General features: G+C 46.6%; 2 protein-coding genes and 1 long non-coding RNA gene across 7 annotated transcripts in view; 1 reads left to right on the forward strand and 2 right to left on the reverse strand.

The window, feature by feature from the left end:
* Positions 1-30: 30 nt before the first annotated feature.
* Positions 31-3,154, forward strand: LOC308575737. Its single transcript, XR_014002932.1, has 3 exons — positions 31-128; positions 1,658-1,721; positions 3,056-3,154. It is a non-coding gene; the product is annotated as an uncharacterized lncRNA (long non-coding RNA).
* LOC308575720 (semaphorin-4A-like) lies at positions 1,599-19,287 on the reverse strand. Of its 4 annotated transcripts, none has more exons than XM_081174567.1 (14): positions 19,120-19,287; positions 14,850-14,960; positions 14,088-14,248; positions 11,205-11,267; positions 10,508-10,606; positions 10,148-10,259; positions 8,445-8,552; positions 8,216-8,355; positions 7,575-7,744; positions 6,864-7,017; positions 5,333-5,522; positions 3,507-3,622; positions 2,616-2,773; positions 1,599-2,137 (listed from the first exon to the last, which is right to left on the reverse strand). In XM_081174567.1, exons 2-14 carry the CDS (start codon positions 14,935-14,937, stop codon positions 1,732-1,734), a joined length of 1,965 nt encoding a protein of 654 aa, XP_081030693.1. In that variant the 5' UTR covers positions 14,938-14,960; positions 19,120-19,287; the 3' UTR covers positions 1,599-1,731. The 4 variants fall into 4 exon arrangements, with proteins under 4 accessions (XP_081030693.1, XP_081030691.1, XP_081030692.1 ...); XM_081174565.1 differs by lacking the exon at positions 19,120-19,287 and adding an exon at positions 18,418-19,003; XM_081174566.1 differs by lacking the exon at positions 19,120-19,287 and adding an exon at positions 17,020-17,062.
* A 690-nt stretch (positions 19,288-19,977) lies between these two features.
* The window catches only part of LOC308575719 (semaphorin-4A-like), a 28,110-nt gene continuing 23,069 nt past the window's right edge, over positions 19,978-25,018 (reverse strand). For both annotated transcript variants that reach the window (XM_081174563.1, XM_081174564.1), the window contains 2 exons: positions 21,974-22,131; positions 19,978-21,195 (listed from right to left, as the gene is read on the reverse strand). In XM_081174563.1, the coding sequence (XP_081030689.1) occupies positions 20,790-21,195; positions 21,974-22,131 (564 nt within the window). In that variant the 3' untranslated portion in view covers positions 19,978-20,789. The remainder of the gene's footprint in view (positions 21,196-21,973; positions 22,132-25,018) is intronic.

A 25,018-nucleotide genomic window follows, 5' to 3' on the forward strand; every position in this document is an offset into this window, starting at 1 on the left:
TCGCCTCGCTGCCAGTGACAAAGATGGAAGCGGCGGGACGGCGGGAAGGGGGCGCACGACGAATTAAAGAGCGCATGGAGGCGGAAGGGAGGAGCATGGAGTTTCGAAATACTAGAGTGGTACTTCCGGTGAAAGACACGGCGATTCTCCAGGGTTTATAGTAGTTATTTTGAATTTGCGCTTAGGTTTTCTGACATCCGGATTTTTGGGGACTTTATATGCCCCCCACTGTGAAGGCGCTGCCTTTATTTAGCCAACAAAATTGTCACAAAACACCACATAAATATATAGGGTTAAAATACTCTATAATCCACCCATCCCTGAAAATGGGTTCAGGGTTCCAATAATCTTCCTTTAAACCCTTCCTTTTGGGGGGGGGGGAGGTGCCAGTACTCACCATGAAGTTGTTATAGTAAGTGCCACACTTTAAACTTTTTTTTTTAAGGTGCTGGTATGGTGTGCTCTTGAGTACCCCCAGAATAAAAGCACTGCTTAAACCAATTTTTTAAAAGTGGAGGGCCACATGGCCTCTGCAGCAATTTACACCATGTTGGAATCAAACAATGGTGCTACATATGGTAGAAATTGCCCAAGGGCTTTTCATGGCACAGAATGTTGATGGTCTTGGTGTTTTTGTTCTTGCTTTTAGCGTGCTTGTAAAGTGTGAGGAAGAACTCTTTAGATAGGTACAAGCCGAAGAACCATAGAACAGTGGTAGACCAGACAATCCCAGGTTTAAGCCCTGACAACTCAAGGTTGGACTGGGAATGCCCCTTGTCTGATACCCTAAGACAGCCACTGCTAGTCAGTGTTGACAATACTGACCTAGATCCAGTGGCCCATTCTCAGTATAAAGCAGCTTGCCCTGTTTTAAAGCACACACTAAAAGACACAGAAAGACCTTCCAAACACCTCCCACCCACCCAATTCTGTTTTTTAAATAATTTTCAGTAGGCATAGCATGGAGCCATAGTACCTCTCCCACCTACCAAATATCTCAAGCCCATAATAGAAGGACCCAAGATCACCCGAGCCATAATGCAGCACAGGCTTTGTCAAAAAGGAAAACTGGGATCCACCTCCACTGTAATAATGCATGGGGTCCATGTTTAAGGAACCTTGCACAGAAGTGATCATACCCCATTGGTCAGGCCTGTCAGTATCCCATTCTGCCACTCTCAACATCTTCCTGGTGTAAATAGGTTGGGCTGCTCCTTCTACATGGGAAATCTACCTTAAGATCTGCCTCCCTCGAATCAGGCCCATTCTTCTGTAGGCTTCCTTTCTCTGGCAGTCTTCTGGGATGAATTACATCTAGGCTGTTGCATCTCAGTGTGAAAACATTGAGCAAGGCCAAATAAACAGCCCTGACCCAACTACCACACCCAACACTGGCCTTCACTCCAAACTGGACAGCTCTGTAGATCAGAGATGGGCAAGGGGAGACACTTCCCAGGATCCTGTCTATGGAGATAGGGATGGGAACCTGAAAGCGTAGGAAGGATTTGGCCAGTTGTGTGGTGCTAGGTCCTGCATTTACATGGCATTGTACAGACAGAACTAGGTGGGAAAGAAATGCAACCAGAGGTAACACCCTGTTTTCTGGTGGCATTTTGTAATAGCATCACAGTTGTGACAATACTTTTGTTCTTGCTAGGTTGCCTGTGTGAGCTGGTGAGATCGCGAAAGGTTGTTCCCTGCAACAGCTGGTGCGGAATCAGGTAGGCCAGGCTAGATCTCCTCCGCTGCCACGGCTCCTCTGGAGTCATCCTTGTTTGGCAGGCCCAAGTCCAAGCAGTTTTTGTCAGCCCTGATAGCCTGAACAGAGCACGTAGACATAGTAGGTGTTGGAGCTGTCAGCAGTTTTCTGGCAAGGTCCACTTGCAGAATGCTCTGGCTGCCATTGAACAGGACTTTCTCTTGCTTGGATGTTTTCTTGGCTTGGAGGGGGCTCCTGCACCCCTGTACTTTGCTTTTCACTTTCACTGTGTCTGGGTAGCAGAAGAAAACCACGGCCACTACGGCAATCAAGGTGATTGGCCTTGAGGAGGCTCTGCTCTTCCCACTGCTGCGCATGCACGAAAGGCCTGAGTTTCCGGCCTCAACATCTTGCTTAAAGTTACTCTTTCCTGCCATGCTGGAACATAGTAAGAAGCAGGGATAGAGTATTCTGTCTTTGGTTCTTTCCAATCTTAAGGTCCATATGAAAATTAAAATGGCTCCAAGTGCATTTTGCCTAACATTAAAATGTTTTTACGCAATTGTCTGAAACGTGCACTTTTTGCAAAAATGACCCTACTTATTATTACTATTATTATTTATTGAATTTATATCCCACCCTATACCCAGAGGTCTCAGGGCAGTACTTTAAGGCATTGCATTATTTCCACTGATATAAGCATTTTGCGCAGTTTGAAAAACTGCAAAATCTGGAGAAGTGTGCATTTTGAAAGCTGGCTTTCAACTTACATTGTGAACTGATGTGCACATAAGGTAGGTTTGCATTAAAATGTGAAACAAACCAACCAACCCCCCCCCCCCAATCCTACTAATATATTCACCCTTTCATCTGCTATGTGCTTTCACAGACTTGTCTCTAGCCTGCAAATACCCACCTTTTGTATTTGTTATTCCAGTTATCACTGCATTTCCTTCCATCCCAGGCACAGTAAGGATCTCGTGCTAAAATGCAGTCAGGACAGGTTTTGTGAATGCCACAGTTGGCCAATGGGACTTGTACAATTCCTTTGGAATACCCCACATAAAGGATCCCCTAAGAATACACAAACAGAAATATTTTGTTACTACAGTATTAGGAGGGCAGGAGAAAGGAAGACCTTCCTTACATTGTGTATAATTAACTTGTAGGACTTATTGCCATAAGGTGCAGCGATGTCCCTGGCCTTAAAAACTATCTAAAATATAGTTAAATAAAAATGCCAGTGCCTCATTCACCCCAAATAATAGCCACGGATTGAGAGTTGTGCTTGTGATAATTTGATTGCCTGCAAAGTTTCTTTATTTTCTGGTTTTATATTTAATTGTGGCTCTCCAGGGTTTCACTCTTTTTCCAGTTGAGGATTGAACTTGGGACCTTCTACACATGAAGCATCTGCTTGACTACTGAGCTGTGGCCCCTCTCCTTAAAATAAAGTACGGTGTTGAATAAAGAACACGTTTAAGTAAGAAACTGCCTTATCCCACATCAAACTACGGGGTTCATCTAGCTCCTTGTTGCTTAGCAGCTTTCCAGGGTTTCAGACAGGAAACGTTCTTGAGACTCAGCCTGTAAACTAATGTAAGGCTACTAGATTTTTTTCAATGAATTCAAAGAATTTTTTCAATGATTTTTTTCAATGACACTCTTCAACTTCAACAGATTCTGTATGGGGGCTGATTTGTAAATCTGGGGACCGTCCCCGGAAAACGGGGATGTCTGGTCACCTTAAGCTAAGGCCCTTTTACAAGCTTGCAGCTCCTGTTCTTATCCAACAGAGCCTGCCCACCTTTTCAGGCGAGAGCAGCAGGTTTTGGACTGCCTCTGGCTTCTCAAACAGCTGGATCTCCTCAATGATGTGAGCATCACTGCCGACGACCACCACTTTGTGAATGGCTCCCTGGTCTGTGGAAAACCAAGAGTAGTATCAGAACAGTTTGTTGAAACCCGGGCCTGTCACTATCAAGTGGGTGGGAGCTGACGTTTCTCCCTCTTGTGCAGTCCATCCTCACTTAAGAACCCAAGAAGAGCCTACTTGATTGGGCTAATGGCCCATCTACTCCAGCATCCTGTTCTCACAGTGACCAACCAGATGCCTGTGGGAAATTGACAGGCAGGATCTGAGCACAAAAGCCCTCTTCCCCTTGTGGTTTCCAGCAATGGAAATTCAGAAGCATTGCTGCTTCCGACTGCGGAGGCAGAGCAGGGCCATTGTGGCTAGATTGACAGCATCATCCTCCACAAATTTGTCTAATCCTTTTGTAAAGCCATCCAAGCTGGCGGCCTCCCGTGTCTCCTGCAGGTGCAAGTGCCATAGTTTAAATGTGCACTTCCACTTTCAGAGCCACAACCCTTTAATTGACTGGCTGACCAAGGCTGGATCTACACTGACCTGTTTAACATTATTAAAATGGTACAGTCGTACCTTGGATCCTGAACGCCCTGGAACTTGGATGTTTTGGCTCCTGAACGCCGCAAACCTGGAAATGATTGTTCCGGTTTGCATACTTTTTTTCGGAACCTGAACGTCTGACGTGGGTTCCATGGGTTAGAATTGACTGCAGGGACTTCCTGCAGCCAATGAGAAGTCACGATTTGGTTTTCTAATGTTTTGGAAGTCGAACGGACTTCCGGAATGGATTCCGTTCAACTTCCAGGGTACGACTGTTTTAGACATATCATTTGTTTCTTTCGTCAAACCACAGTCTCCCTAGTCCCGGTTGCTCTGCAGTGCCCTCTGGTATCACATTTTAATAACACATTATGAACTTTAAAAGTGCAGTCGTACCTTGGTTGTTGAACTTAACCCGTTCTGGGAGTCCATTTGACTCCCGAAACGGTTCGAAAACCAAGGCGTGGCTTCCGATTGGCTGCAGGAGCTTCCTGCACTAAATCAGAAGCCATGGAAGCTACATCGGATGTTCGGTTTGTGGCATTTGGGAACCAAAACATCCGAGTACCAAAGTGTTCAACAACCAAGGTACGACTGTAGGACATCATGTGTCCATATAGTTATCAGAACCATTCATTAACCCTTCGTTAACATTAAAAACCATGAGTGTAGATCTGCTCCAGGTAAGTCCTAGGAGGAAAAGTGAATACTTTTCCTAGAGCTCCCCATCCTAACTCCAAGGGTAAATCAGCTGCTAAGCAGAGAGAACTAAGAGAGGTGAGGAAAGAGCTCTACAATCCCAGCAAGCAGCTTTCTTGGCCTCTCCTGGGAGAACCGTTAGCATTATCTAACCATTATCTGGCTACTTTTGGTGTAATGAATTTGACACACAGGCCGCTTCTGAGACTTGCACTTTTCAAAATCAAAAGATTCACGATTGAGTCAGTCTTGCTTGCTCATTATCTGGCTAAACCAGGCTTCCTCAGACTCGGCCCTCCAGATGTTTTGAGACTACAATTACCATCATCCCTGACCACTGGTCCTGCTAGCTAGGGATCACGGGAGTTGTAGGCCAAAAACATCTGGAGGGCCGAGGTTGAGGAAGCCTGGGTTAAATGTTGCAACCTGTGTTGTAAGCCCTTGCTGGGTCAAAGGAATAAGGAGGTTACAGAGCAAATGTCTTAATCTCGACCTCCAGGGCAGGGGAAAAAACACATCCATACCTGTCCCAAGAAACAGTATGGTATAGGGAATCCCCAAGATGTTCTCAGTTTGGTGTACTGTAATCCGGGTGTATTTCACATTGAGCTTCACAAGCACAGGCTGGTTATAGAGTGGCCGAATCGTCTGATCCATCATATAATGATCTTTCATGAAAACGAGGGTTTTGTCTGATGATGGGCTGACAGAACACTGAAGGGGGAACAGAAAAAGAGGCCCATTGGATTAGGCTGAGACCTATCTAGTCTAGCATCCTGCTCTCACAGAGGCCAACATGCTCCTATGGGAAGCCTTCAAGGAGTACCTCTGTTCCCCTATTCACCCAAGGCATGAAGATGTGACTAACACACTTAATTAGGAGTCCTCCATACTGTTCTCTTCCAGTTTTTATCCGTGACTTAAGCCCGCTCTGGTAAATATTCAGAGTCTTGCACAGCACAGGGTGAGTGTGATGTTGAGCGTGAGCAGCTAGTTAAGTAGGGTGTGTTTTGTAGCTGTCTCATCCATCTGAGAAGCGCCATTTTAATTTTGGCTCCACGTTTTGTAAAGACACACAGCCTCCCTGGAGGAGAAACTGAACTGTTTGTGGGGCAATGGTTCATTTCAGGAGCTAAGGACACACTAATTTCAAGGGAGATCTACAAAGGGTTCCAGAACCCCTTAGACCTTTCTAATAATTTTCTACAGCCTAAGTGGGATCCCCTACACCAGGGATAGTCAATCTTTTTATACCTACCGCCCGCTAATGCATCTTTCTTGATGGTAAAATTTCCTTACCGCCCACCAGTGCTCGATGGAAGGAGGATTCAGCTTGTGCCATAGAACCCCCTACTGCCGACCTAGAATCCTAATGGGCATTGGGGACAGGTTGACAATCCCTGCCCTACACGGTCTGGGTTAAGGGTATCTTCTCACTTGTCGAGCAGCTGGCAGAACAGAACTACAGGAAACACTGGAGATGCTAATCTTCTGGCAGGACAGCCTAAGGACATAGGTTTGCTTTAAGACTTGATGGCAAACTATACACAGCATCCCTGAGAATCCGCATTCCCTGATTCCGGCAGGCATGTGCAATCCCCTCTCAACAGCTTATTTCCATCAGTGCAAAAGGACACAAATTAACAGAAGGAACTGACAGCCAACGCAATTACACAGGAACTTGCAAAAACATTCAGAAATAATTTGAATTTGATTCCACTTCAGAAAGACGACAACTTCAAAATCTGGGGTTAAATTAGAAGGAAGAAGCATTTCTCAGTATCAGAGGCGCCCCTGGCATGCATTGGACATGCGTGATGCGATGTTGCACCATCTAGAGGAGGCTGAGGGCTCTGAAGGAGCCAGCCACTGATGCTGTGACACACGACACTCGTGATGTCACACCCACATACCAACCCCATTCCAACAAATATTCAAGGGGCTGAAGACAACTTGGCCCCCTAGAGTTGGGGGGCCTGCTCAGTATCCTCACCAGAAGCAGTATTCAGCTGGGCATTGCACACTTCCAAGCAGAGGGCTAAAAGCGGTACTTACCGAACCAGGGCGAGGATCCATGGCCTCCCCTTCATAGGACAGCCATCGGGAGCAGTTCTGGTGTAACTCTTTGTATCTCCCATTATCAAAGACTTTGTTGATAGCATTAAGGTCGAAGGCGCAGACTGCCGAGCTCCAGAGACCTCCCACCTGCCTACAAAGAGATGTACAAACCAGCCGCACCACTAGAAGGAAAAGGCACTCTGCATATGCTTGGAGTCAATTTACTTCACCAGTATTTAGCACATTGTGGGACCCAAAACAAATTCCAAAGTAGGGATGGAGAAATTTGCGTATTTCGATTTCTCACTTTTCCAATTTTAAGTTCAGCTTGTCACATTTCTACATCAGTTTGTGAATCTTTTCTCTAAGTCCACAGAAACATGGTCAGCGTTGAGTGCTTATTTCCCCTAAGAGACACATGTTTGCAAGAAGTTTTGCTTCATATTTTTCATTGTGTATGTTGCTTTTCTCATCATATGCATTTTTGCACACACTACCCCGATATATGCATTTTTGCATGTGAGCAGCATCACAACAGTGCAAATTTCCTAGGGTGGTTGCATTTCAGTTCATTTATTGTTTGGGAATATGCAAAACTAGGTAGGGACCCATTAAAAAAAGAGAACTGAACCAAATCCTATCCCCCGTTGTGCTGAGTGGCTAATATTCTTCCCCCACTCCGGCTACTAAGGATTCTCACAGCCTTACCATTGAGGAACGAAGACCCCATAGAAAAATGCACCGCCTCCTGGGTGTGGAACAGCAAACACGTGTTGAATGACAGTATAAGGAAACTGCCCTTTCTGGGCACAGGAAAGATGCACTTTCAGAAAGGTGGTCCATTTCTTCTGCAGCAACGTTTTTCCTCCGACATCATTCTGTAGAGGATGGGAAAGCAAACATCATTGACAAATCAGATTGGTAGGCATAGTCCTTTTAAGGAGCAGCCCCAGGCATTCTCTGACAGCTCTTTTGAGATAATCAAATTGCTGCTTTTCTTTATTCATCCTATTAATTTTACGGTTTGCTTTGTTGCTTACTGTTTCATCATGCAGTGTTGTACGTTTCCATCTTGAGTTTAGCAAGCTTGTAAGCTGCCTTGGAGGATTTTATAAAAGGGAAGCTGAGCTACGATGAAGACTGGTCATGTTCGGCGTCAACTCAGTGTCACAGAATCAGAAAATTGTAGAGTTGGAAGGGACCCCAAGGGTAATCTAGTCCAGCCCCCTGCGATGCGGGAATCTCAGCTAAAGCATCCAGGACAGAAAACCACCCAACCTCTGCACATGCTCACAGCACTGAAAAGAAGTTCCTGCTCAAAAGCTTCCTTGATTTTGGAGGCAGCTCACCTTGCAGATGCGAGCAACCCTGGAGACAATCACTTTCTCAAAGAAGTTATACTCCTTAGCTGTTTCCCAAAAGAAAAAATAGACTTTGTCATCATTTGGGGGGGCTTGGGTGTTGAAGGAGCCCACGAATGTTGCATCACCTGGGGAGGGGAGGGGAAGAAAACCGCCAGATGTGAGATCTGATTTAGTTTCTAAGGCCCTTCCCCGCTCCCTCAGCATCTGCTCTTACCAGTCATCCAGTGCTCATTCTTCAAAACTGAACTACTGCCCAGGGTTCGAGTGATGACAGGCTCATTCCCTGTAATGTTTTCCTGGGTGGCAGTGTAAAGTTCGCCATCTGCAGGGTAAAGGCAGGAAAGAAGGTGACTCCTCCTTCCCCTTCAGCCCGTTTTCTAGAGCGCTTGTAATTCACTGCCCACAGGGCCAGTTCAATATGTTTTTGCACCTGAGGCAAACTGCAAAATGGTGCATGCTCACCACCAGGGAAGAAGAAGGTGAGTGAAGATGTCCATCAGGAACAAAGGTAGGGAGAATCAAATCAACCTTACCTGATAGTTGAGCCGGGAATCAAAGGCCGTCTCAGTGCAAGGGAAGTGGCTCACTCTGAATCGTGCCAGGTGGGCATGGGCGCATAGCCCAGGGAACTCCAGCGGGCAGCCCCCATCAGCAGCACCACCTATTCACCAAGAGGCTGCTGTAGAGGTAACATGGGAGGGGAGCTGCCACAGAGGTGGCAGATCTGGCCTCCAAGGAGCACATTGCTGCAGCAGCTGGCAATACATTCCTTGCTGTTCCTGTGGATGCTGCTGCTTGAGGCGGTTGCCTCATCTTGCCTCGTGGGTGGGCCGGCCCTGACTGCCCCTATTTTTGCCTTGTACATACCTTGCTAAATATCTTGTAAGTCCGTGTGCTTTCCTAAGCTTGCTCATGTCCCTCCCCAGGACCTCTACAAGTTATATCTCAGAGTGGGCGGCTTGTCCCCCAGGGAAAGGTGGCCGCGTGAATCTATGCACAGTTCATCAAACTGCTTCACACATTGCAGTGCCTGGGGTATATTTTAATCACACTGCAGGGTGACATGTTGTCCATCTTTCAACAAGAGGAAATACAGGCAGGGGACAGGCTGTCATCCTCCCTAGACGGATGTTCTCCGAATGATTTGGACTATAATTCTCATCAACCCCAGCCAGCACAGCTGATGGGAGTTGCAGTTCAAATCATCTAGAAAGGAGCACAGCCTTTGACAAGGAATTAAAGGGGCCTGCCCTTTTGGGCGCCTCACCCAAGAAAAGCGCTTTTAAAGGGGGAAATCTCGGAGTGAAATCACGTGAGATCATGGCATCAAAATGCCTGCCATTCTCTCACGAGGAGAAAAAAAGAGAGAAGGTGGCATCTGGGAAGATCGTGTCCCGGATTTTGCTGTTGAGTTATTGGCGGGTATGGCATGAGAACTGGGGATGTTATAACAGACCTTTGTATTCCTCTATGGAATGCAAAAGCGGGCAATAGGTAAAGGACCCCTGACAGTTAAGACCAGTCGCAAATGACTCTGGGGTTGCGGCACTCATCTTGCTCTATAGGCCGAGGGAGCCGTAATTTGTAGACAGGTCATGTGGCCAGCATGACTAAGCCACTTCTGGCGAAACCAGAGCAGCGCACGGAAACGCCGTTTACCTTCCCACCGGAGTGGTACCTATTTATCTACTTTCATTTTGATGTGCTTTCAAACTGATAGGTTGGCAGGAGCTGGGACCGAGCAATGGGAGCTCACCCCATCGCGGAGATTCGATCAGCAAGCCCTAGGCTCAGTGGTTTAGACCACAGTGCCACCCGCGTCCCTATGCTTTCTATGGAATGCAAAAGCGGGCAATAGGGTGGTGCAAACTTTCGACATCCAAGGAAGTGGAACCCCTCCCCTTCCAGGTGGCTCACCAACGAGGATTGCGGTGCTCCCATGGTGAGGGCTATAGGGGGAGACACCCTTCCCTTGCAGGAGGAGGGGGTTGCCTTCTGCATCTTTCACCAGACTGAATGTTGTTAGATCCTAGCAAGGCAAGGGAAGGAAAAGGAGAAAGGTCAAAAGAAGCAAAATCGATGGGAAGGTGTCCTTCAGAAACCAAGCATCCCCATGGAGCTGTTTATAATCGAAGGGAAGCACAGATTGTGGGCACCTGTTGATTCTCAGCAGGAATGTTGTCCCGTAGAACAGGGCCAGCCACACTGAAAGCCCAGCTTCAAGTTGCTGGCCTTATAAAGGGACCACCCCCCTTCCTCTCTCCCCTAAGAACTCACAACGTAAGTGCAGGTGGGACTAAAAGCATACGTCCCGCAGGTGTAAAGGTGTGTGTCGTTCAGTTGCACCAGGACACGGATGAAATTGAAACATTCCCTCTGTGGAGATGAAGGTGAGAAAATCAGGATTGAACTTCCAGTTACATTTGCATCCCAAAGAAGGTTCCCACTGAGTGGTTGTTAAATAGCAACCAAGAATGCATGAAAACCCAGCCCCTTTCCTACATGCAAGCACATAATAATAATAGTTCTTGAAGGGGTTAAAGGATAACAGATTATTTATTTAGTCAAAATAAGCAGTGGTGCCACTAGATAATTCTGCAGTCTGGTCATAATGGTATTTTGTTAGAACTTCCAAAACACCTAATGGTGTTTTGTTAGAACCAACCTTTCAATTGGCAAGCCCAAGCGGTGGTTTAACCCAAAGTGCCACCCGCGTCCCTGTGTATAAGATAGTTCAGGATATACTGGTATTATTTCTCAGCAATTTGAAAGAACCTGTGGTTCTTATGTTGCCTGTGTTCACGCAGCTGAGTTTCTATCTCCATCCCACCCCACCTCCCACCCACAGGTCAGGTAGCAGCTTCGGAGTGGAGGTGGGCATTCAAACCAGCAAAAGGAAAGAGGGAAATGCACACAGGTGCACACCACTTTCCTAAACTGGGAGGCAGCACTTCCTCTATCCCCAATGCATTACCTCTTTGTTTTCCACCTTCAAGGCACAGTTATCCTTTTTATCAGCCGTGGGACTCCACTGTATCTGTTACAGGAAAAGGGGAAGAAGGGCATTTTAGAGGAGGAGAAACAAAAGAAGGGGGAAATAGTCAGATTGCAAATGTTCAGCCTTACTGGTATTCACCTGCAGAGTTATTTTGCAAATAGGAAGATGAAAGTCAAGACTAAATTTCTGTTTTTATAATATAGTTTTAATGGTTTTGTGTTATATTTTTATAAATTGCTCAAGAGATTTTCAAATATCCAGTAATTTAGAAATGCATTAAATAAGCAAATAAATAAATAAGCAATACTCCCTCTGTTTACAGTCTCTAAACTCTGGTTCTTGATAAAGCACTGACTTGCTTGAGACAAAATGCCAAATCATGGTTTGGAGCCATGTGGCTGAGCCATCTGCTTCTTGCAGGATATAGGGATGGAATTATTCATCCATTTTGGTTTCTCCTAGTTTCTCATTTTGAACCTGAAGTTCAACTCTCCACATTTCTGCATCAGTTTGTGTTTTTCTTTCTGAAGGTTTTTTTTTTACCCAATATTTACATTTTTGCATGTTTTAAGTAACGTAAATTTTTGTGCACCATTTCCTTGATACACACTTTTTTGAAGTTTGGATGGAGAACGGCACCGCAAAATTCTGAGAAGTGCAAGTTTTGAAGGAAAGCTGTGTTCCAGCTTGGGGAAGTGCAGATTAGGTGGGTTCACGTTAAATTGCAAACTTTAATTGCTTCCCTGTCGCTGCTGTGCTGCCCCCTCTTCTCCCCTCTTGCTTTCTGCTAATGGGGCCATGCAAGGAAATAAATACAAATTAACTATTAAAGAGGTTACAAAGCAAAAATAAACCCTTTACCATAAAAAGACAGTTAAGAAAGGCTAACAGTGTAAAGACACCTTTCAGGATTTGGGTAAAGTCCAAAAGTTAGCTGGCCACACCCAATTCCAACCATTAGAGTTACAGACCCCACCAGTAAACTGTATTGAGGCATCTGTGGATGTTGCATCGCACAAACCTTTATCAGGGGCCATTAGACCCAGGCCAAAGGCCAGCTTTTCTACAAAAGGGAGAGTAGATTTCCTTCAGCCAATCAGGGCTTTCTTTCTTTCTTTCTTTCTTTCTTTCTTTCTTTCTTTCTTTCTTTCTTTCTTTCTTTCTTTTAAAATAATTTTTATTAACCGACCAATCAAATCAAATCACATCACATCACATAAATTCCAAATTACAAAGCCGAATTTTAATTTTTTGTTGAGGGTACTCATATTTCAAGTTCCGAAGGGGATCCAATCATCTTCTTGCTGCTGCTTTAATGTCCACAAATCTGTCCAAATAATATTCACAATAATGTCCTTTCTTGTTGTTTTCCACCTCTCATCTTGTTATTTTCATATATTTTTCCTTTCTCTTTGTGACCTCTGATAGTCCCCATAAGCGGGTCAAAACAAATTGTAATCCTGTGTGAATTTTTCCATTCGTCCAAGAGTCATATCCAGATGGTTTCGCTTCCATAGATAAAAACACTCTTACCATCATTAATCTTCACAAATCTGTCGCCTTTCTTAGTCCTCTGAGGAGGTTCGCCAGCAGTATGAAAACAAATCCATTCCTCCTCCCGGTCATAAATCTTTCGACAGAACTTGCCAACATGGTGACGCTATTTTTTGCTGCGTCATCCCAAAAGCTCTTGTACTTTTCTCGATCTCCATAAAACATGCTTTTGGTTAGAATTCATTTCCACACAGTCTTAAATCATCCATCTTAGGTCCTTTAAGCGACGGTTCTGTCTTGTGAGGGGGGGATTATTGGGTAATCACATAGAAGAAAGAAAAAAAGTCCCCCCCATCCAGTCCCGCTGCCGACATACCAGCCTTTGATGAATCTTCTCATGATATATTCCTGTTGATCCAACCCGACGCTCTTCTTTCACAGAGGTCCCTTCTATTAGCAGTCTTTACTCCCCATTCTTCACTTGAAATATGTGCATTTGCTTCTTCCTAATTGTTTATTTCATGTTGCTGCAGCTAGTGGCGCAATCAGAGACAGCGTCCAGGAGAACCGGAGTCCACACAAGGGCATTCTGCCTAGTGCCCGCACCCCCTTCTTTTGAATCCAGGGGTGATTTATGGGCACAGCAGGCAAGGGCAGTGTTCCCCATTCCCTTGGGGCAACAAGGGAGGCTGCATACTCCCATAACAGCCTCTTAATTACCTCGTGTGGGCCGGAGAGATGGTATTGTCGGCCATCTTCCAATGTGCCCCTAGTGGCCCCCCCAATCAGGGCTTATTTTCTCAGCACTAGAGGATGCCCATGGTGGAAGACCTTGCAGCTACTAAATGGATTTCTACACAATCTCTTGTGACCTTGATGTAATCCTGCAACAGACATGCCACACAGGTGGCAAGTTGGGTTAATTAAACAAAACCGCCCCCCGCCCCCCAGGAAGGCTGCACCCAGAATCCTAAGTAAAAAGCCATTAAAACGAACCAAAGACATGATGATTTATTTACCTACATTGAATCAGGACTTTTAACCAACATTAAGCTGCTGCTTACCCTTCAAACCTGGTGCAAGCCATAGTTTCCTGGTTGGGGTGTCTAATGGTAAACCGTGGTTTGATAAAACTAGGAAGTAATGCGGTCTGGGGGCAGGAAGGGCTGAAACGTGATGAACTCCAATGCACACATAGAAACATTTTTTAAAGGGTCCTCAGTATCTCCCACAAAACAGGGAGCAGGGTTGAAAGGGTTGTCATCTTGAATAATGTGGGTGAGCACCCTCATCAGAACACCACTCCAGACCTTTCCTCTCACTTTCTCCAGCACTCCTTATCCTGAAACCCCATTTCCCACTCACCTCATGCTTCACCCTGATGGTGGTATCCGTGCGAATGTCAAGGGCGAGGATAGTGTCTCTGGCACCCACATAGAGAGTTTTCTTGTTTTTGCTCAGTAGGAAAGTGTCCCAATTCTGAACCCCTTTTTGCATGAATGGGAAAATCTTTCGTCTGGGATCCCCTGAGGATAAAAAAAGTAAGGCTAGGTACATTTTCAGCGAGCGTTTGGTAGCCAGTCCTGGTTTCCAGTGGTCAATGGTGCTCAGCTTTTTCACTTCCTGCTCCTCAGAGGCAAAGTCAGTGTGCCCCTTTTGTACCATGATCAGTGAGGGTGTATTACTTGGTGGATCATTGGGTGGTGTGTGTGAATATGTAGCAATTCTGTCCCCAACATGGGCAGTGTGCCCAGCATAGCACATAGTCTGGTGCCATTTTGAAAGGGACATCCTCACATGCACAATGGTGGGTGCAGACGGCATATGCATACAGTGCAAATACTCAACAGTCTCAAGTTTCTAGTCCTGTGCAAGTGCTAAGAATCCACAAACATCAGGAGCAGATGGGTGAGATCCTGCTCTCCCACCCAGATGTGCATGATCCACCAATTCTGAATGTTAGCACAGGACTAGATGAGGTATAATAGTTTATTCCTACCAATGAATACACTCACAGCCCACTGTTAACCTTTCCCATCCCAAATCTTGCTCATCTCCTTTGAGGCACCCTTTCAACTTCTCCCCTAGTGCACAGATATTGACTCTGTCTTCCTTTGAGTTACTCACTTAACGAGGTGGTTTGCTTTGGCATCAGCTCTGTGGCCAGAGCGTTGGCAAACGTCAGGAGGCAAATGAAGAAGTGTTTGGAGTTCATGGTTGGTTATCAGCAGATGGTAGCTGTCAAGAAATGCAGAAGAAAGAAAAGAAAGGAAGGGAAGGAAGGAAGGAAGGAAGGAAGGAAGGAGAGAGAGAGAGAGAGCGAAAGAAAGAAAGAAAGAAAGAAAGAAAGAAAGAAAGAAAGAAAGAAAGAAAGAAAGAAAGTTAACGACATATTATACCCTTGGCTACACCTTTGTTATATGAGGCCTAAGTGCCCTCTGTGGCTAGATGTCCTTTTCGCCAGCTTTGTCTGGTACAGTGGAACCTCGGTTTTCGAACGTAATCCATTCCGAAATGTTCAGAAACTGAAAACTGAAAGCGGAAGCCTCAATGCAATAGGGAAACTCAAAATGGAAGCCGCGTTTCACGTTCGGCTTCTGAAAATCGTTCGAAAACCAAAGCAGTAACTTCCAGGTTTTCGGCATTCAAGTTCCGAAACGTTCGTCAACGGAGATGTTCAAGAACCAAGGTTCCACTGTACACTAGCTAAGGATGTTTCTGGAATACAGTAGGCTGTGGGTGGATAACCCTGAGACTGGACTACTGCAATGTACTGTATGTGGGGCTGCCCCTGGGACTTGGTCTGAAAGCTACAGCTGTTGCACAATGCAGCAGCAAGAATGCTGATGGGGGCAAACAGCCAACATCTTGTCTTCTAAAAATATCGGCATTGGCTGCCCATATACTACTGGGTCAAGTTCAAGTTTTATTTTAACATACAATGCCCTGAACAACTTGAGTACCAGACATTTTAAGGATCTGAGCACTTATAAATAAATATAAATATAAATATAAATAAATAAATATTTAATATATTTATTATTATTATTATTATTATTATTATTATTATTATTATTATTATTATATTGTAGCTTCATCACAGGGATCACTTTTAGGAATGCTGCTAGTTGACCCCTGGGTTTCCCAATAAGTCAGGTATGTAAGCGTCTGGCTAGCATCCTGTTAAATTTCAAGACTATCTTGAAGACCTTTTCTTAGGTTGGACCCTGTCGTATATTGTTGGTATGGTATTCTGTGCTTTGTTGCATCTAGTTTTGTACACCACATTGATATTTTATGAGTCCGGTAAGTGTGAGATAGGGACGCGGGTGGCGCTGTGGGTTAAACCACAGAGCCTAGGACTTGTCGATCAGAAGGTCGGCGGTTCAGATCCTCACGACGGGGTGAGCTCCCGTTGCTCGGTCCCTGCTCCTGCCAACCTAGCAGTTTGAAAGCACGTCAAAGTGCAAGTAGGTAAATAGGTACCGCTCCGGTGGGAAGGTAAACGGCATTTCTGTGCGCTGCTCTGGTTCGCCAGAAGCGGCTTATTCATGCTGGCCACATGACCCGGAAGCTGTACGCCGGCTCCCTCAGCCAATAAAGCGAGATGAGCACCCAGAGTCGGTCACGACTGGACCTAATGGTCAGGGGTCCTTTACCTTTAAGTGTGAGATAAGTTATTACAAAATATAAAATATTTGGCAATCAAATACAACTGCTTGAAATGGGATGGCTGATCAGATGTTCATAAATATATGGCTCTCAGCTGCCAAAGTGGCAACTTTAGGATGCATCTGCCTAAGGCTCTTCTGAAGATGCAGGAAAGAAAAGAGTAGCAGTAGTAGTAGTAATAATATTTATTTATTTATTTATTTATACATACATACATACATACATACATACATACCCCACCCGTCTGGCTGGACTTCCCCAGCCACTCTGTGCAGCTTCCAACAAAATATTAAAAACACCATAAAACATCAAACAACAAAAACTTCCTTAAACAGGGCTGCCTTCAGATGTCTTCTAAAAGTCAGATAGTTGTTTATTTCCTTGACATCTGATGGGAGGGCATCCCACAGGGCGGGCACCACTACCGAGAAGGCCCTATGCCTGGTTCCCTGTAACTTCGCTTCTCGCAGTGAGGGAACTGCCAGAAGGCCCTCGGAGCTGGACCTTTGTGTCCAAGCAGAACGATGGGGGTGGAGATGCTCCTTCAGGTATACTGGGCTGAGTTGGGGAGCTAAAGTTCTCACACTGTGGGTGAGAGCTTCAGTGCGGGTGAAGTGGAAAATACTTGCATGGAGTTATCACCAATTGTGGGAAGATCCACCGAAGAATCATAGAATCATAGAATAGAATCATAGAATCATAGAATCCTAGAGTTGGAAGAGACCACAAGGGCCATCGAGTCCAACCCCCTGCCAAGCAGGAAACACCATCAGAGCACTCCTGACATATGGTTGTCAAGCCTCTGCTTAAAGACCTCCAAAGTAGGAGACTCCACCACACTCCTTGGCAGCAAATTCCACTGTCGAACAGCTCTTACTGTGAGGAAGTTCTTCCTAATGTTTAGGTGGAATCTTCTTTCTTGTAGTTTGGATCCATTGCTCCGTGTCCGCTTCTCTGGAGCAGCAGAAAACAACCTTTCTCCCTCCTCTATGTGACATCCTTTTATATATTTGAACATGGCTATCATATCACCCCTTAACCTCCTCTTCTCCAGGCTAAACATGCCCAGCTCCCTTAGCCGTTCCTCATAAGGCATCGTTTCCAGGCCTTTGACCATTTTGGTTGCTCTCCTCTGGACACGTTCCAGTTTGTCAGTGTCCTTCTTGAACTGTGGTGCCCAGAACTGGACACAGTACTCCAGGTGAGGTCTGACCAGAGCAGAATACAGTGGCACTATTACTTCCCTTGATCTAGATGCTATACTCCTATTGATGCAGCCCAGAATTGCATTGGCTTTTTTAGCTGCTGCGTCACACTGATGGCTCATGTCAAGTTTGTGGTCAACCAAGACTCCTAGATCCTTTTCACATGTACTGCTCTCAAGCCAGGTGTCCCCCATCTTGTATTTATGCCTCTCATTTTTTTTGCCCAAGTGCAATACTTTACATTTCTCCCTGTTAAAATTCATCTTGTTTGTTTTTGCCCAGTTCTCTAATCTGTCAAGGTCGTTTTGAAGTGTGATCCTGTCCTCTGGGGTGTTAGCCACCCCTCCCAGTTTGGTGTCATCTGCAAATTTGATCAGGATGCCCTTGAGTCCATCATCCAAGTCGTTGATAAAGATGTTGAATAAGACCGGGCCCAAGACAGAACCCTGTGGCACCCCACTAGTCACTCTTCTCCAGGATGAAGAGGAACCATTGATGAGCACTCTTTGGGTTCGGTCAGTCATCCAGTTACAAATCCACTGAGTAGTAGCATAGTCAAGACCACATTTTACCAGTTTCTTTACAAGAAGATAAGTGATGGTACCAACTGAAGGCTCATGCTCTTTTTTGTCCAAAATTCCTGGGGCGGAATTCCAAAGCCATAGAGGTCGATCAGAAGCTTTCCAGGCCTTCTCTGCTCATCCTTTCCCCAGGCCCTCCTTTCCCCAGGACCCCACGTCCCCTTTCCCTGGCCTCCCCAGGCTCAATTGCTCTTTCCCCAGTTAGGCCACAAAGTCTTCTCCTTCACCAGCACCTACTCTTTTCTCAGGCTCCAGTTTTTTTGCCCTGCATCTGCTCTGCCCCGTCTTGCACCAATCCTTGTTCTGACCTCTCTCAGCAAGACCCAACCCTTTGGTGCTCAGCTGGTCTGTGACATCAAACAATGGCAACCAATGGCATCAGAAGTCAGAAAAAACAATATTTTCCCCCCCTTTTTAGTGAAAAGTTGCCAGTCACCCACATCCAGATGGAACTCTTTGTTAAGAGAGTGGGTTTTGAATATGCCAGAGGTTCCCCAGGCTGTGGCTGATGGAAACTAGAGCTCCAAACACCTGAATGGCAGCGGGTTGGTCTACTAGACTTTCATTTCTTCCACCAAGATGGCTCAGTTAAGACAATTCTTCTAAGCAGAAGTCTGGAAGTTAGGGAACATGACAGAAGCTCCTCCTCCTAGAAAGGATTCTGGTTCCCTTCTTCCATTTCCAGGTCTCCTTTAACCATTGGTGCTACAATTGCCCAGGGTGGTGACATTTAAAGCCATCATTCCCAATCAGGGCTTGGAGGTGACCAGTACCTCTGGTTTTACCCAATTCAGACATAGCAGCAAACTATCACCAGCGGAAACTTAGGAATGGAGGAAAGAATCAGGAAACATGAGAGGAGGAGCGTGCACACACACACACACACACACACACACACACACACACACCTCTGTAGTATCTTCTAAGGCTCCCACTTACTTGGGAATGAAGTCTGATTGAACTCAGTAGGACTTACTCCTGAGTATGCATCATCAGGCCTGCACTGCAAGCCATGTTTTGGAGGATCATAATAAGATGTCTGAACTGGGGTGATGATGGGACAACAATGCTAGCACCAACAATTCAGCACGCACAAAATGGCTGGCAAATCTGAAACCAAAAGGTTAAAATTCTGAAAATGGAATATGCTGTTTAAATCAGGCGCAGCTACTTAGTTTACTTAATTCCTCACACAATCCAGTTCAAGACTCCTCCAAGAATCAGATCACTGGATATAAAGTCTCATAAACGCTGAAAAAGATTGTGCAGGGATTTTAACTGTATGGAATTGGGTGCATATATTGAGCCCGGTGTTATTAGGTGAGCTTCTTGTAAAAGCCCTTTGACAAAATTTCTGCTGGTGTCTTTGAGAGTCTAATGAGCTTTGAAAGCAAGTTGGGAATGTAAAACAATGGCAACACCCTTGGATTTAGGAGATCCTGTGGCAACCATCTGTTGTCCAAAGCAATTATGACATAGCAGCGAGTCCTTTGGGTCAGCCTCTGAGCATTCATGGGATTTGCTTGTTGATCAGTCATTGACCTCACTGTGCATTTTAAGCGCATTTCTCCATCTCCTAATGCAGAAAGTATTGGAAAATCTGGATAAGCGTGGATTTGTGTTTTCGTTCTGGAAAATGCAAATCTGATAGATTCGGCTTTAAATGCAAACTGAACCAAATTTCTCCCCCGTCCCGACTAGAGAGAGAGAGAACAATCTGCAGTTGATTCAACAATAGAGTGATGCTATGGCATAAGGTGGGTGATGCAAATTGAAGTCCAAAGTGGCCATGCTGGCTGACCTTCACCTCCGCTTTATTTTTTAATTTAAAGCAGGCAAAGTATGAACCTGCACTCCTCTCTTCACCTCCCTGCCACCCCCACAAATATCTGAAGCACATAACAGAAGGGCCCAAGACCACATGAACCAGATCAGCCATAGGAATGGCTCAGTTATGAAGACAAACTGGGAACCAACTCAGGCATGATAATAACTCCAGGTAATCTTACACAGAAGAAATCATTCCCTTTGGGTTGGGCCTGCCAATGTCCTGCTCTGCTGCCCCCACTTGCACCCTTAGACTCCGACCTCACTTTCCGTTATGGTAGAGCTGCCTAACAATGGGGCTGGTTTTGCGGGCTGCACATAGTGTTGCTAATTTGCCCTCCTGTATCTGCCCTTGAATTGTTGGTAGCTTAAAATCTGCCTCCCAGCCCTGATTTACCCACAAGCATCCTTCAGCTTCATTCCTGAGCATCTCCAACCTGGAAAGCTCTGAAGATCAGGGATTGGCGTTGGTATTCCATTTGTTTTTAGGATTTAGGCAAACATTTAACAGAGAGATCTATGGATTTGGGTTGTGAGTCTATCTATGGAGGTGAGGACGGGGACCTGAACAAGTGAGAGGGATTCAGCAAGCTGCACAACCTGGCTTTCCCATGGCGTTGTAGAGAAAAGGGGACAAGGAAAACTTGAAATCAAGAGCATGTTTACTTTTGTGGTGCTTGAGAACAGCATCACAATAGTGGCAAGATCTTTGTTTGGTTGCCTGTGGTGAGCTGTTGTGATCTCAAAAGGTTGCTCCTGCAGGGGGATGAAGCTGGACCAGGTTAGATTCCCTCTGCTGCCACAATGCCTCTGGAGTCTTCCCCATATGCCAGGTCGAAGTCCAAGCAGTTGTTAGCCAGGATGTTCTGAAAAGATCCACCACCACCTTTGACACAGCAGATCTTAGAGCTGTTGGCAGCTTCCTGGCAAAGGCTGCCTTGTAGAAGGCTCTGGCTGTCACGAAGCAGAAGTTTCTCTTGACCTGATGCTTTATTGGCTTTAGAGAGGCTCCTGCATCCCAGCCCTTCCATTTTCAGATTGTCAGGGAAGGAGAAGAAAACCAAGGTCATCACAACCACCACAGTAATTGAGCTTGGGGAAGCTCTGCTTCTGCTGCTGCTGCTTCTGCTGCTTCTGCTGCACCCAATTTCTGGCCTTCCTCCCTCAATATCCTGCTTCAAGCTATCCCTAAGGAAAGGAAGGACCCAGGAAAGTAAGAACCGCCTTGCTGGACCATAGCAAGGTCACATTCACATTATACTTTTCAAGTAGTCTTATTCCACTTTAAGTCAAGGCTTCCCCCAAAGAGTCCTGTGAACCGTAGTTTGTTACAGGTCCTGACTTCATTGACCTACAGTTCCCAGCACCCTTAACGCACATCTCTTCCCAGGATTCTCCTTGTCTGTTAAAGTGGTGCTTTAAATGTATGGTGTGGGTTTCAGTGTGAGGAAAGGATGGAATAATCTGTTTAGTGTTTTCCAGTTTTAAGGTCTGCATGAAAATTCATACAGTTCCATGTACATTGCACCTAACTTGCATTTTTTATAGGCAACTGTGCTTAATCTATGCACACACACCCAAATCTCCTAATCTAATGAATTACAGTACATTATTTTCACTATTACAACAATTTTTGTGTGCAGCACCGCAGAATCCGAAGACAGCTGCATTTCAAATCACCTTGTGAACTGAAGTGCACATAAGGTAGGTTTGCATTTATTTGCAACTCAAACCAAATTCCACAACTCCCCATCCCCACTAAGGAACTCATCCTTTCATAGAATCATTGAGTTGGAAGGGACCACGAAGATCATCTAGTCGAACCCCTTGCAAGGCAGGAATTTTTGCCCTAGGTGGGGCTCGGACCCACAACCCTGAGATTAAGAGTCTCATGCTGTACTGACTGAGCTATCCTTAACCCTTCTATGTGCTTTCACAGAGTGCTCTCTAGCTTACAAATACTTACCTGTCAGTATTGGAGATTTGGATTTCTTTGCACCTGCGTCCGTTCCAGGCACAGTATGGATCTCGCGCTGCAATGCAGTCGGTACAGCTTTTGTGAATGCCACAGTTGGCCATTGATATTTGAAGGACTCCTTTGCCATGGCCCACATGCAGGATTCCCTGACAATGCACAGACAGAGATGTTCCATTACTATTTGGAACCCATTAAAGGATGACAGGCCAAAGGTCATCCTTCCGCATCTGGTATATACCGTATTTTTCACTCTATAACACGCACCCGACCATAACACACACGTAGTTTTTAGAGGAGGAAAATCCGTAGGCATGCCACCCATAGGCATTCCCTCCATAACACGCACAGACATTTCCCCTTACTTTCTAGGAGGAAAAAAGTGAGTGTTATGGTGCAAAAAATACGGTAATTAAGTTGTGGGAGTCATCGTAACAACAGGCACCAGGCTTTAAAAAGTCAAATCAAAATGTAGTTATATAAACATTTAACTACAAGCTACAGGGAGGCGTTTTGGCCCTGCCTGACAAAACATCAATGTGAGTTAGACAGAGGTGTGTGTTTGCAACTTCCGGCTTTCTGCTGTGGGAAATGGCTGCCTCCCACACGAATGGACTCCAGCCGTGCCAGTAACCCAGGGCTAATATGGGAGTAATTAGCCCTGGCAGACTCCCCAGGGTGGGGGAGGACTGTCTCACAGACACACAGATAGCCCGTGATCTGTCGGCTTGCATCAAGGTGCAAGCGGTAGGGGCGCTGGGTCTAAGAGCACAGCATGGCTGGCACTCTCCAGAGCCACTCCTACATGCAAGGACACCTGTTTCTTAAAAATTAATAAGATTTGACCAAAACCAGGCATATTCTGGACTGAAGGAGAAAAAGGAAACAATCTGCGGAACTGCACAGTTGGTGGTGTTTAAGTTTGGACTTCAAAGAGATTCTCATCATGGTGTCTTGATTTACGGAGGTGATCGGTACATACTTTTTTTATATCTACATTTGCTTTTATGTGCTGAACCTCATTAGAGAGATCTAATTTTTAAATGGCGTACAGGTGGATATCTGTTCACAATTAATTATTCAGCTGCACAGTTTTAATCGGACTTGACAAAAGATAAAAGAGCGGCCAAGATGGCGTTTGCTAGCTCTCACGCAGGATAAAAAAGAGCGAATTACAGTGGTGCCTCGCAAGACGAAATTAATTCGTTCCGCAAGTTTTTTCTTCTTGAGAGTTTTTCGTCTTGCGATGCACGGTTTCCCATAGGAATGCATTGAAAATCAATTAATGCGTTCCTATGGAAACCGCCTTCAGACCAGGTCCGGGGACAGTCTGTCCCCCGACCTCTTCTGAAGGCTGGGGGGGGAAGGGCTTTTCTTCCCACCCCCAGCATTTTAAAATCGCCCGGGACAGCGGAGGACTTCTCCGCTGTCCGGGGCGATGTAAAAGCCCCTGGGAAGGCAGGCAGGGGGGACAAAGACTTTTGCCCCCCGCCCGCCTTCAGAAGAGGTCCTGGACCTCTTCTGAAGGCGGGCGGGGGGCGAAAGTCTTTGCCCCCCCCGCCTGCCTTCAAAAGCTCTCCCGGGAAGGCAGGCAGGGGGGAGCAAAGACTTTCGCCCCCCGCCCGCCTGCGCCTCCGCCTCGGATGGAAGCGATCGTGCGCGCATCGGAGGAGGAGAAGCCTTGATCTCGCCGCCGTACCTGCGCTGCTTAGCTCCTGGATGCCCAGACCAAGGAGCAAGGCGCCGCCCCGATCGCCTGCTTTCTTCCACCCCAGCCCCCTGCGGGATCGATGCCTGGAGGATCGCCGCCTCTGCAGGGCTCTCGCCCGGAGGTTTCCTTCCGCGAGCTCCAGGCACCGATCCGCTGACGGCGCCGGCGAAAGGGGCCCGCCCACATCAGGACGGGAGAAAGGGAAAGGCATCGCAGAAAAACGAAAGCCACGCCTTGTCCCTTTCGACCGGTTCAAGTCCCTCTCTCCCTTCGCGGAGGCTGTCAGAGTAAGCGCGGCTTCTCTCTCACCGTCTGGGCTGCGTCTCATTCACAACGGTGTGCTGAAAGCAGAGGGAAAGGGCACCTCTCTGCTCTGTCCCCAGGCGCAGCGTCTCGATCAGGCCCTGAGAGGGTCGCTGTGCCTTTAAGAGTTGCACGGAAGGCAGAATTCCGTGAGGTGCAGCTCTCCCCCACACACACCCCGCACGCGGGAGCAGCTGCTGCATCTGGTGGAATTATCCCTTCTGCAGGGCTGTTAAAGGGGCAGGAGCCTTTTCCCGGCCTGGGTACCCTGCACAGAAGTGGCAGCCCCAGCAGTGGCAGTGGCTTGGACCAGATGGCCTGGGGTCAGGGTCAAAGGAGGGGCGGCCCGCCTTCAGAAGAGGTCCTGGAGCTCGCGGAAGGAAGGAAGGAAACCTCCGGGCGAGAGCCCTGCAGAGGCGGTGATCCTCCAGGCATCGATCCCGCAGGGGGCTGGGGTGGAAGAAAGCAGGCGATCGGGGCGGCGCCTTGCTCCTTGGTCCGGGCATCCAGGAGCTAAGCAGCGCAGGTACAGCGGCGAGATCAAGGCTTCTCCTCCTCCGATGCGCGCACGATCGCTTCCAGGACCTCTTCTTTGCCCCCCCCCGCCTGCCTTCAAAAGCTCTCCCGGGAAGGCAGGCAGGGGGGAGCAAAGACTTTCGCCCCCCGCCCGCCTTCAGAAGAGGTCCTGGACCTCTTCTGAAGGCGGGCGGGGGGCGAAAGTCTTTGCTCCCCCTCGCCTGCCTTCAAAAGCCGTCCGCGATAGCGGGAAGCTCTTCCCTGCTATCCCGGACTGCTTTTAAAATGCTGGCGGTGGGGAGCAAAGCCTTTCGGCCCCCGCCGGCCTTCCTGGACCTCTTCTTGAGGCAAGGAAGGAAGGGCTACCCCTATACTATTCATATAACCAGTTATCAATAATCAATATATTCAATATATATGCTTACACGAATCAAGAATTACAGTATTTTATAAATCCACTTGAATCAAAAAGGGAAGCTGTGCTTAGCTAAAATGCAAACTGCTTG

This window comes from Podarcis bocagei (assembly GCF_964188305.1).
Source record: "Podarcis bocagei genome assembly, chromosome: 16".
Taxonomy (NCBI): Eukaryota; Metazoa; Chordata; class Lepidosauria; order Squamata; family Lacertidae; genus Podarcis; species Podarcis bocagei.

Coding starts and splice junctions, on each gene's coding strand:
- LOC308575720 (XM_081174567.1), bottom strand. CDS start 14,937: ATGAACTCCAAACACTTCTTCATTTGCCTCCTGACGTTTGCCAACGCT. Junction 10,607..11,204: donor TGAAGGTGGAAAACAAAGAG/GTAATGCATTGG, acceptor TCATCTCCACAG/AGGGAATGTTTCAATTTCAT. Junction 3,623..5,332: donor CATACTGTTTCTTGGGACAG/GTATGGATGTGT, acceptor GGTTTTCCACAG/ACCAGGGAGCCATTCACAAA.